Below are 12,785 nucleotides of genomic sequence, written 5' to 3' on the forward strand. Positions count from 1 at the left end.
AAAAAGCTGCCTGCTTCTACATAAAATACTGGTTTCTGCATCGTGGTCTCCTGACTTAAACAGGAACAGTTAAAAATGCTTTCACTTTTTTACTGTGTGATTATTGCAAACTGTGACACTGAATGTGTGAGGTACATACGAGTACACAAACGTCAAACTAGTCATACTGGACGTACTCCCTAGTCCACAGACTGGATTATCGGATTGTGCCAAGATGTGGCAAGCTTAGCTAACATAGGAGTACACGAGAAAGGAGACGTGGAAAAGGTCCTGATCTAATTCTCAAACTACTGTCTGAACGTCAAGTGTGAAAAAAAATGAATGAAAATAGAAGCAGGCTGTGGTGTGCAGGCTACAAGGATGAAGCGGCAGGTTCCTCGTCTATCTTTGAGCCAGTATTTCATGCTTTAAACACAATAAATATTTCAATATATTTTAACTTGGCAACAGAGACTCTGCCTGCAATGTTTTGCAAAAATACTTTAGAATAGTTTAATAAAAAATGTGCTGTTTTTCTTTTGAGTTCTTTAAATTTAAAAAAGTACAGGTGATGGTGAAGCAGTGATTGTACTGTGTCGCAGACACAGGAAGCTGAAGACTTGACAGCCAAGTAGTCCTTCCTGTTAGGCTTCTTTGAAGTCCACCAGCAGGGCACAGACATGGTTGTTTCACTGTCTCTGCAGTCGGGCCGTCATAAACAATTGGTAGTCACATGGACGTCTGTTTAGAGCCTCACAGTCTAATTCCTAACAGAGACCATCTGATCTGCATTTGCATAATCTCAAGTGACTTTATGTCAATATGCATAAGTGTGCATCTGTCAACAATCAGCCCCTACCTTGTTCCTCAGTATGATGCTGTCTTTGTGGCTAACATTCAGCGCTAACACAGAGTCCCGGGCTCCAACATATAATATGTCCCCATCCTCACTGAGCAGCAGCGTGGTGGTGTTGCTGACATCGTGGCTGTTGAAGCGGATGAGACGTCTCCCAGGACTATCTGTTATCAAACAGCAGTTTGTATCAGGACAAAGCATGTTAGGATTAAATATCCACAGATAACTAAAAGGATCCAGATATAACCGGCTACAGAGTGTTAACTGCTTAGATGTCGAAGAACTCGGTGTCTGCGAAACGTCTCTTCCACGTTTATTATGTCACAGAAAATATTGTGACCACGCTATCTAGTCACTTATTCAACACTAAACACACAATTCACAGTGCACACAGAAAGAATCCACATTTCATTATAACCGGATTCATTTTACCTCAAAGCTTAAACACAATAGTCCATAATGACAAAGTGAAACAAGGTTGAAATGTAAAAAAATATAACGTACATACGTGTTCACAGCCTTTGCTACGACACTCAAACTTGAGGTCAGCTCAATTCTGTTTCCACTGATAATCTGTGAAGTGTCACGTGACTGGTGATAAATACAGCTGATTGGATGCCACACCTGTCTAAGGCCCCATAATTGACAGTGCATGTCAGAGCACAAACCAAGCCGTGAAGTCCAACCAACTGTGTGCCGACCTCGGAGACAGGATTAAACCAAGACACAGATCTGGGGAGAGGAAACATTTCTGCAGCATTGAAGGTCCCAATAAGCACAGAGGCCTCAGGAAGAAGTTTGGAACCAGCGCTTGGAGTCAAAGGGCCGTTGTAAGGCAGATGATCAAGAAGTTCAAAGTCACTCTGACAGAACTTCACTGTTGGTTTGTGGAGAAAAGAGAAACTTCCAGAATGACCATCTCTGCACCACTCCACCAATCAGGCCTGTACGGCCAGGTGGAAAATTCACCTGAGGGACTTTCAGACCATGAAAAACTAAATTCTCTGATCTGATGAGACAAAGATCTAACTCTGTGGTCTAGATACCAAGCACCATATGTGGAGGATACTCTGGAGGCACTGCTTAGCACCTGGCCCCTACCATCCCTACAGTGAAGCACGGTGGGGGCTGCATCATGCACCATCAGGAACTAGGGGACTAGTCAGGGTCAGAGACATCCTTGATGATAACCTGCTCCAGAGGTACTGAAACACAGCCAAGATAACAAAGGAGCGGCTTCACTGTGTCAATGTTCTTGGGTAGCCCAACCAGAACCTGACCGAACATCTCTGAAGAGATCTGAAAGTGGTTGTGCACGGATACTATTGCTGTTATTTTTTATGCATCTTCCAGAATTTCAACCTCTTTTTTACTTACATGTGAAACAAGCACTGAAACAGTGCCCTGTACTTGCATTATAATCAGACACTGAAGTGTACAATCTCACAGTACTCCATCTAACATGATAACTGTCAACTACATTTGTGTCCCAGTTAATTTGATTAACATGATTTTGCCCTTTTTTTAAATTCATGAGGTTTCAGCACAATATCTGTGCACAAGAATCGATTTCGTATATGAAAGACGTGAGAGAACAAACACATCGCTGTGCTTTGTTCTATCCCTAATACATTTAAATGACCCAACATGATAAAGGGGGTAAAAATGCACGTGATGTTTCAAAGGCTTCACTCACCCATGAGGAAGGAGACTCTGGGAGTCAGTGTTGTCACACATGGGCACAGAAACCCCAGCAAGGCCAGGGCGAGTGGCAGCAGGATGGGGATCTCCATCACAGCAGGAATAATGGAGTCTGGCCTCGTTTACACTGAAGTTCACATACTCTGCTGTCCATCACTCCATCTGAGACACATGCACACACGTTACCGTACAGTCCTCTAATCAAATGCATTGATTTGTGTTGTTTCAACGGTGAGTTTGTGTAACTCCGTTAATGTTTATATGCCTAAGCATCAAAGCTACAGGTTTAGAAATCAGAGATATCACCTATGAGGAGAACATGAGGAGGAACATGAGGAGGAACATGAGGAGGACATGAGGAGGAACATGAGGAGGACATGAGGAGAACATGAGGAGAACATGAGGAGGAACATGAGGAGGAACATGGGTCCGTCGCTGCGTTTTGTTTGTTCAGCTGTGTCTTTGTTTCTTGCTGTGATGAAGAGTCACAGCTCAGGCAGCGTCTCGACGTTTCCACAGTGTGGAGATGTCGCTGATTTAAAAAACACGAACCTGAAGATGAGCTCGACCCTGTAACGCGACACATACACGCGGACGGCTCCGCCAGCACAGCCCGCAGAGTTTACAGATTACTGCTGGGGCGTTTTACGTGGAGTAACGATGCAATGACGACAGTTTCTTGTGTACTAAATAATCTTAGAAAAACTTACAGAGCGACAACACAAAGACAGAAAAGTCAGCTTACGTTTCCTTTCCTCCCCGTTTTCCTTCCATCGCTCCCAAACCACCAATATTCTGTCCAACACTCGCGGATCAGTAACGCGAGGAGAAAACGCTGACCGTGGTTCAGCCTTTACTATAACAACAATGCCTCCTCCCATTCGCAGATCTAGGAAGCCCGGCCTCCACCTGCAGGGCGGCCGTACTCATTACAACGTCCGAGCAACAGGCCCTCCTCAGGCCCCAGGTTCAAGCTGCGTGTACCAGGGGTCTCAAACCAAATGCGCTGTGGGCCACGTTAGTGTTCAAGTAGTACAAACAAACAAACCAACAAACAAAGAAACATTTCTGAAAATGTAGTTGTTTTTTAAATATCAAATATTGCATAATAAGATAAAACTGCATTTTCCTCCCTCTTAACTAACTGAAGCCTTTCATTGAACTACCAAATAAACTCATTGGTCCTCTCTGCCTGTGCACACGTGGCAGCACTTCTGCTGTCATTGTGTTCATATTTAACAAAACCGAAGTGCAGACATAAGTGTGCGCATTAGTTTGTGAGTCTGTCAGTGAACTAACACACCCTCTCATGTTTGTGCCTCTGCTCATGTTGCCTTCATATTCAATCATTTGAAGAACTTATTTTAACATTTCACTCAACAACAAACAAAAAAGTCACTTTAAGGCTGCATTATATCTCCTCACATCAGTGTGAGTAGGCCGCAGGTGGGCCCTGGGCTGTGACTTTAAGACCCCTGGTGTATACAGCATGGCCTCCTCTTTAACAAGGCCTTTAGAAATAATATGTGGACACCTTGGTGTGGGTTTGACTACTTGACTAATGACCAACAGGTTTCCATCTCATATCGTTTAGATGAGTGATAATTTTTATCTTTCCAGGAAGAAATAAGTAAACACACAAAACAAACAAAAAAGCAAAATCCTGACAGGAAACTGGTTTGTAGGACAGCTGTGATGTTTAGTCCAGCTGCAGGATGGTCAGATTCAACTTTTTTACACAAGTAAAAGTGAAAAAGTACATGCTCTGAAAAGTACTCAAAGTAAGAAGGCTAAAATATTATTCTAGTAACAAAATAATGTCAGTACACGGGGAATACCAACAAGTCTAATAAGTGGACTTAGCTTGTAGAACACGAGCAGAGAAAAAGAAGGAAATAAATAAATAAATAATGGCTATGTCCTGTTGTAGAGAACAACTTTGTCTCTAAACAGGGAAATGAGTCAGATGAGCAGGACTCACAATAATTTCTGTTGAGATGTCTTTAGTGTGCAGGCTGTGATCAGCTGATGTGTGCTGCTCTGAGTGCATTTATACCTCTGCATTCAGCAGCCTTTGTCCTGGCTGATTTCTATGCTCTACAGTAGAAAGTTCAATGACTGACTGAAGCATCACCAGCTTAACTTTAAACACTAGATGTAACTCTGACCATGAGCACCAGTCACATGCTGTTCAGTACTTTAACTTCACAGTACAGTAAACTAATAGTTAACCTGCACTAATCTGATGACTGTTTTTAAATAACACAAAGTTACCTTTGTTCAAGACACTGTCACATGTACAGACACAGCATCTGGTTTCAAAACACTTACATGTAAACTTTATATTTCCAGTTTATCAAACAGCATCCTTACCTTTGAATATAACTGCGCTTCCTCCTCTCCTGGTCTGTTGTGTTTATCTTTCTCCATCTCTGAGTGAAGTTCACATGCAGGATGTCTCAGGCTATGGTACACGGAGAAGTGAAGAGAAAGCAGTTCCTGCCCTTGCTTTGTACATGTCAGTAGTATATACATGACATCCAACAAGACAAGCCTTCATTGTGAGTTCGATTAAGTCTTCAACCAACCGATGTTCCTTTTTTGTTTCTTGTTGCAGTATGTTAGCTGAACAACACGTCTCTAGTTATGAATTTTTACATTAGCACACAACATGTAAAGTGTTTTTATAAACACATATCTGGCATGAGGTCAACATGTGTCACGTGTGGACATACCTTTTGTTAGGAATCTTGCTGTTTTTCTTGATTTCTATCCTGATGCTTTGCTGGGGAATCTTGATCTGACTCAAAAATCTCCCTTCGGGTTGTTTCACCTGCAGACCCCGTTATACACAAACCAGGTGTAGCTGCAGAATCAGTCAAACCACACTGATGTGACCATCAAAACGCAGTTTGCTCTTTGAGACGATGCATTTATTAGCTTCATTTCAAAGTTCTTTGCTGATCTAAACATCCATTTAGCTGTCATGTCCCAGTATTACATACAGTGGAAGCATATATTACTATTTACCAGTATTCCCAGCACTAACATAAGGTCCAAGCCACAGCATGTGAAATTAGTGTTCTTCAGAATAAGTCACAGGCTTCACTGTGAGCGCAGCAGCGGGTAAGATGGCTAATGAGGAGAAAAGAAGATTGGGGAGGATTATCAGTGACCTGGAAACAGCCATGTGGTAACAGACTGAATGCCTCTCAGTATCAAACATGAAGGTGTTAAGACAAGTATAGCAAAAGTTTGTGAATCCTTTGAGATTTTCCATATTTTCGCAGAAAAATAACATAAAAAATAATGAATTTATAAGTCAGAAGGAGAAGCTAATCAGTGAATGATATGTGCTACAAAAGGAAGATTTCTGAAGAATTCAGTGCAAAGATTTCTTGTTGCTTTGCACACTGGAAAAGGTTACAAAGCCACCTCTGAAGAGTTCACATACAAAGTCCACGTTCAAAATTGTCAAGAGCAACAGTTACTCTTCTAGGAGTGATCGACCACTAAAGGTCATTACAAGAGCAAAACATTTAATATTCACCAAAGAATCCATGTTAACCTTTAAACAGCGTCAGGTTCTCTCTCTGCCAAGCATGCTGGTAACACTCTGGCAGCTGGAGCGCCAGAAACAAATGCATAAAATAAGAGAAATTTACCATCAAGTTTTTCACAATTAAAATAAAGAAAATGTCCATATTTTTTACAAGATAATAAAAAAGTCGTTTTATGTGAAAAATCTGGTACTTTTATTCCATAATTAATACCATCATTTACCAGCTATTTTAAAAAAAGTGCAATTACAGTATACTGTTAATTACAGTTCTTACCAACTACACACTGATGGATGTGAATACTGAAAGACCTGAGCTTAATAAAACACTGGCTTTACTTCATGTAATAACATGATAATACTGCCATAAAAACATTAGCACTGTTCACTTTGCTATATTTGTTCTTAAAAACATTTTAAAGTAATAAAAATCTTCTGCTGCTGTATGTCTTTATGCAAATTTTCACTTAAAACTACAAAAAAAGAACAAAAGAATGATGAGATTTTGTTTTACAATGAAAACTCACTTCCTGTGCCTGAACATTTAATTCTGCTAACAAACAGACCAAAACAGAAAACTACAACAATTTGTTTTGAAAAACAAATAACTGTGTTCAAATGGCTTTTATTGAGCTATAAAAAACAAGCAGAATTAAAATGAAAAACATCTGGCAACTAAACCAAGAGTCACGCTGAACGTTTCGCTGGTGCTGCAGAAACTCTGTGCAGACGGCAGAGTTATGTTTCAGTTTAGGTGCAGCTGACGTTCGCTGTGAAAGACTGTGGTAGAGATACCAGGGGAAGCAGGACAGGACTGTAGAAAGGTAAGCACTGTGCCTCAGGACCGCTGTCTTTGTGCAATGAGGAACAGAACAAACGCTGCCAGTCCTTTAGTAGCGGGACGCGCTCACATTCCAGCACCAGCCAAATCGTCTGACGTTCCCCAAAGAATACTGGAACTGGCTGGTCTGCCATGGCATCCCATTCTCTTCACAAATGAGAGCACATCATTTCAGGGAAGAGGACGGTCAGCCACCTGCTCAGTTTTCTTCCCTTTATCACCTTTTGCTAAGATATCTGGGAAAGGCATCTGTTGAGTTAAATTGAAAAGAAGGGCAAACAATTAGTAATCAGTGACACTTCACATTGGGCTGATACTAAGGATTTTCTTCACTGGGAAGCTACACACAAACTGAACACACAGTGTGAGGGAAGGTAAGATGATGATGACAGAGAAACAGACGATATATACAAAAGAGGGAATCAGGCAGAGAGGGGACGCAAAACTGAAGACACACACGAGATGAGGGTCTGTCACAATAAAACAGCAAGTATCACATACGCACACAGATAAAGACACGTGAGCTTGACATAGAGACAGAACACATAGATATTAGACAGACACACAACACAACTGGGAAGAGCACAACAGGAAACTAACAACCAAGGTAGAGAACGAGAACCATAGTTACCAAACTCAGACGTGACGAGGTAGATACTTCAGAAAGAAAACTATAAAAACCACTGAACCACAATGCTGCCCAGTGCTTCAGACAGTTTCAGGTTTGAACAGGCTCCAGTGTTTGCTTTTCAACTGTCTCTGTTCATTGGAGCAAAAACCAGGGCTGGACTGGTAATCTGGCATACCTTTGAACAGTACCAGCAACAACTAGTTACAACTAGTAACAGCTTGTAACAGCTACAAGCAGCTAGTAACCAGACCTGCTGCTCGCATCAGCTGTGGAGAAGTAAGGAAGAGATGGAGGAAGGTGAAATTAAATGGTAAGAAAACAGATGAAGGGACGTAATCAGGAAGGGAGAGATCCAAGGATTAAAATGAACGGTTGCTTTGATCACGAGTCACTGCTAATAGCTCAAGTGTGACTTTTAATTATTGTCACATGTTGCAGGCAACTAAGAACTAACCCAACAACAACTGTACCTGATTAAAACCTTTTTCAATAATAATAATCATACAAAATGAAATATATACACATATACATTTTTGTCCCGGTCCAGCCCTGCAAAAACTGTCAATAACTGAAAACGTGCAGCAGTGCACATCCAGTACTAATCCAGTTAGGGGTAAACTGCTGAAAACAGCTCCCCAGATTGTCTCAGACTGAACAGGATATTCTACGGTTCCATTCATCCATTTGTTTAAGCAGCTAAAGTCATATTTTAAGCAAGAGTGGGCAAGTTTGTTGTTGGGGCAGTCACCAGCAGTCAACAAGGAGTTTGGCAGGTGGATTTTCTTATGTCTTTATCCTGTCTTCCTTCTCTCACCCCAACCGGTCGCAGCAGATGGCCCCGCCCCTCCCTGAGCCTGGTTCTGCCGGAGGTTTCTTCCTGTTAAAAGGGAGTTTTTCCTTCCCACTGTCGCCAAAGTGCTGCTCATAGGGGTCATATGATTGTTGGTTTTTTCTCTGTAGGCTCTACCTTCCAATATAAAGCACCTTGAGGCGACTGTTGTTGTGAACACCTCGAGCTTATTTTCTTAGCATCGGCTGTTGTTCAGTGCACTTAGGATATGATTATTACTAATGTCACAGTTTTCATTCCACTTTTATGTGTGATATTTTTTTACAAAACAGTCAAACTCTTACAATAGATTCTCCCTTGAAATATAAAGACTCTAATATTTAATCTTGACTCATTTTAATGAGGTGGGAGTCTTTTTTTCATCTCTCACATGATGCTCTTAACAGCAGTGCACCTTGTAAATAATCTACTTGCCGTTTTAAAAGTGAAGTTGTCTGCTGGGACATCTCAGTGGGATCTACACTTACAACATTTGCATGTGTCAATTAGGAAATTGAGTCAGTTATGAATGGTAGTAATTCACAGTCAGAGCAGAAAGAATATGTTGGTGCACACACTTTAAACAGTGAAGTAACTGTTTAACTGCATGGGCATAGATGCAGGTTTGTCATTTACATTACTATCTAACCAAATGTGGGCAGAGATATAACCTGAAGCTCGTCTATCTGCTGAATCCACAGTGAACTTCATTTCAGCTGCACTTCACAGAGCGTCACAGCTATGTTGAAACTCAGTGGATTTTGGCTTATTGTTCAGCTGTCTTTGGCAGCAGGAATGAACTCTGGTAAGATCATTATATGGTTTTTTTAAAAACATATCTGGATGTCTTGTTTTGAAATAGCACTTCTTTCATCGTAGAATTGTTAAAGACGGAATATATATCAGTAACATGATATCTTAAAGTCTACAGCACCATTGTTAGTGGTCTTTACAGTGATAATGTATTTCTGTACATATGTAAAACAAAGCTACTTAATTTTGATCTGCAATAATAAATAAAAATGCATCAGTGGAAAAAAAAATGTCAGAAATAACTTTAATTCAGCCACCAAATGAATCCTCAGTAAGAGGATAGTTTGAGCACGTTGGGAGAAGCATGTGTCAAACTTGGGCCAGGCTAGCTTGTTCCTGTTTTTTGGTCCTTTGTTTATTTAGTGGGTGACTGATATTAGGACTCAGTAGGCAGATGGCCCTCCAAGCCCCTCATCGGCATACTCTAAACTACCCTTTGCAGTGGGGATAGTGGGTGCTGACCAGTGAGTGTAGAAAACACTACAGTCAATTGGTGCTCACGTAGGTCATACTCCAGAATGTTGTTGTGGCAGCCCCGGATCTGGTGGGGTTTGGGGAACTGGGGAGCTGGCCCTCTCCTTCCATGGGTAGTCCTTATTATACGTTTCTTAGGCTGGAGTGGGGAGGGAAATTTGTGCGGGTTTGTTGACTGTGCCTTGTGGCCTTGTGGCCATCTGCCCCCCACACTGTCATTATGGTTTATGACATATCACTGTGCACATAGGACCTTCCCTGATAGTACATTCAGACAGATTTATTGTTTGATTCTCTGTCATTGCAGACTGGAATGTTCAAAGGAATCAATCCACCGTCATTCCAGGACACTGGTAAGCCACCACATGATGTAACAGACCGATACTTTTAACACTAGATTAAGCCTGGCAGGGAACAAGCACTGCATATCTGTAGGTTCAATGTTACATAGAAAAACAATGTCCCTTGAAATTGACAGAGAATGCTCCTAATGAGACAACAGATCGTGTCCTGGGGCATCTCCTTCCAGATCTGGACCAGGGTATCACTGAGCTCCTGGACAGTCTGAACCTGGCAGTGATGGATGGACTTTCATATACAGTAATGTCCTGGAGGTGTTTTGTTGGATTTACGTCTGTGTAAGGGCAAGTCAGTCATATCAATTTCTTGATCCTTCAATGCTCTGATCAGAGGATGAAGGAATACTCGGGCACTGTTGTGCACAGGAGGAACCAAGACCGTCTGCACTAGTGTAAAGTCTGATGATGGGTCCATGGATTTCATCCCAATACCTAATGGTAGTCATGGTGTCTGCTTCCCCAGACCATCACTGAGCCACCACCAAACCAGTCGTGCTGAATGATAATATAAGCACCAAAACATTCTTCGTGGCTTCACCAGGTGAACCTGCTGTCTGTGCTGTGCTGTGGAAATCAGTGGTTTCCAGTTGTAGACCTACCAATTCTGGTATTTTATGGCATATGCCAGTGAGGCTCCACAGTGTGGAGCACAGGGCCCAGTGTTGATGTCAATTCTTCAGGCCACCCAGACCACACAATCCATTTCTGATTGTTTGGTCAGAGACATTCACACCAGTGGCCTGGTGGAGGTAGTTTGGTTGGGCTCTGGCAGTGCTTATCCCGTTTCTCCTTTAACAAATGAGCAGATACCCGTTCTGTTGATGTTTAAGGACTTCTCTGGCCCTGTTTAGCTCTCCTAGAGGAACCGCCTCTGTCCTGGAACCTCCTCCAAGATTATGAGACTATGCTGGAAGACACAGCAAATCTTCTGACTATCTGTGCAACCTCTCTAGGGCCAAGGTATTGCCTCATTCAACCGTTAGGAAAATGACCCTAGTAATATGCAAAACTATTGAAAAATTGGTGAGAAATGGTCTAGCTGTTTTGGGGGTTGTGTTGCCTCACTAGTGCACCTGGTGATAGTTTCACTAACACCAAAGCAAATGAAAGTGATCAACAACCCCCCTCTCACAATTAACTGGCCAGATCAATATTCCAGACGTTTAACTGAGTTGATGATATACTCTGATTAAAAAGAGTTCCTTTAATATTTGAGCGGTGTATTTGAGCTTAAAATCATGAAGATAAATTTGTATTTCTAAGACCTAGAGAAGGATTCAGAGTATCACTAACATGGCTGTAGACTGACGTAAGCAATACTTAAAAGAGGTAATGTTAATAATTCAAATGCTTTTTAGGCGGGGGCAAAGGGCGTAGGTCCTGGCAGACTATTCCCCGCCTATTGAGATGACTGGGAAACAAAATGTGACCTCTCTGGTGGTGAATGAGCCTGAGCTAGTGCGTGAGGTTGGAGACATCGGCTAGATGACTCAGATGTGACTCACACCGATGCACGCCTTGGGTTCTGGAGCCAGTCTGGAGAGGAGCTGGACTTTGTTCTAGTCCAGTGTTGTTCTAGTGTTGCTCTCAGTGAGAAGCAGCACATTGGGGGTGGGTATTTTTGTAACCCCTTGGCTTTCTGCCTGTATGTTGGAGTTTTTGCTGGTGGACGAGAGGGTTTTTTTCTTGTGCTTTTGGGCCAGGAAATGGGTCCTGACTGTCGTTTGCCCTCATGCGCTGAACGATAGCTCAGGGTACCCAGCCTGTCGCTGGGAGGGGCTCTTGAGGGTGCTCCATTGGGTGACTCCATTGTCCTACTGGGAGACGTCACCGGTCACATGGTCACGTGGTCACATGTTAGTGTTTTTGAAATTGCATAATCAGATCTGTGACTGTATGTTCTGAACACTCTGAGGAAGAGAGGAGCTGAGCTGTCAATATATCACCTGATCACCACCTGGTGGTTAGCTGGATCAGTTGGTGGGGGAGAATGCTGGACAGACCTCATGAATCTAAACATGAGGGTGCACTGGGAAGGCCTGGTAGAGGCCTCTGCCCATAAGATCTTCAACTTCCACCTCTGGCAGAACTTTGACATCATTTCGAGGAAGGCTGAGGACACTGAGTCCATATTGACCATGTTCCGCACCTACATTGCTGAGGCTGCTGTATGATACTTTGGCTTCAAGGTGGCTTGTGTCTGTTGTGGTGGTAATCCCCTAACTGGACAGTCAACATCTGAGGTGATCAAGCTGAAGAAGGAATTTTATTAGCCTTGGTTAGTGTATGAGACTTTGGAGGCAGATGATGGACACTGGCAGCCCAACTGGAATGCAACTTGGACAGTGGTTAAAGCAAAAAGTTGAATGCGGAAGGAGTTGAGTGAGAGCATGGAAAAAGACCAGAATCGCTTTGACGCAGTCCCAAAGTCTTTTTCCAAGGTTCAATTGTAAGGCAACTCAGGAGGGGAAAGAGGTCCTAACACAGTGTATAGTGTGTAGGGAGCACTGCTGACTTCAGTTGAGGACATACTTACACAGTAGAAGGAATTCTTTGTGGGCCTCCTTAATCCCACTGACATGCCTTCTGTAGAAGAAGCCAAGTTTGGAGAAGAAGGGGATTATTCACCCATTACTGGAGGCCATTAAGATAGGTAAACAAGGTGTGACAATGTGGTCGGTCTGCCATGCATCTTCTGCAGTGGTGCCAAAACCTAGGATCATGGCATAGCTTGACCACGACC

The 12,785-nt window shown here is 42.5% G+C and overlaps 1 protein-coding gene and 1 long non-coding RNA gene across 4 annotated transcripts in view; both read right to left on the bottom strand.

Annotated features, from left to right (window-relative positions):
* The window catches only part of sema4ab (sema domain, immunoglobulin domain (Ig), transmembrane domain (TM) and short cytoplasmic domain, (semaphorin) 4Ab), a 13,276-nt gene extending 12,615 nt beyond the window's left edge, over nt 1-661 (bottom strand). The window contains exon 1 of the mRNA XM_005720952.1: nt 572-661. Within this exon, the coding sequence (XP_005721009.1) occupies nt 572-661 (90 nt within the window). The remainder of the gene's footprint in view (nt 1-571) is intronic.
* A 183-nt stretch (nt 662-844) lies between these two features.
* Nucleotides 845-5,655, bottom strand: LOC102199496 (uncharacterized). Of its 3 annotated transcripts, XR_001290370.1 has the most exons (5): nt 5,567-5,655; nt 5,272-5,402; nt 4,910-5,000; nt 2,532-2,698; nt 845-999 (listed from the first exon to the last, which is right to left on the bottom strand). It is a non-coding gene; the product is annotated as an uncharacterized LOC102199496 (long non-coding RNA). The 3 variants fall into 3 exon arrangements; XR_311411.2 differs by having other exon boundaries at nt 4,910-5,402; XR_001290369.1 differs by lacking the exons at nt 4,910-5,000; nt 5,272-5,402; nt 5,567-5,655 and adding an exon at nt 3,282-3,474.
* Nucleotides 5,656-12,785: the final 7,130 nt, after the last annotated feature.

Source organism: Pundamilia nyererei, unplaced genomic scaffold (assembly GCF_000239375.1).
Source record: "Pundamilia nyererei isolate P.nyererei 1_Seehausen unplaced genomic scaffold, PunNye1.0 scaffold00003, whole genome shotgun sequence".
NCBI lineage: Eukaryota > Metazoa > Chordata > Actinopteri > Cichliformes > Cichlidae > Pundamilia > Pundamilia nyererei.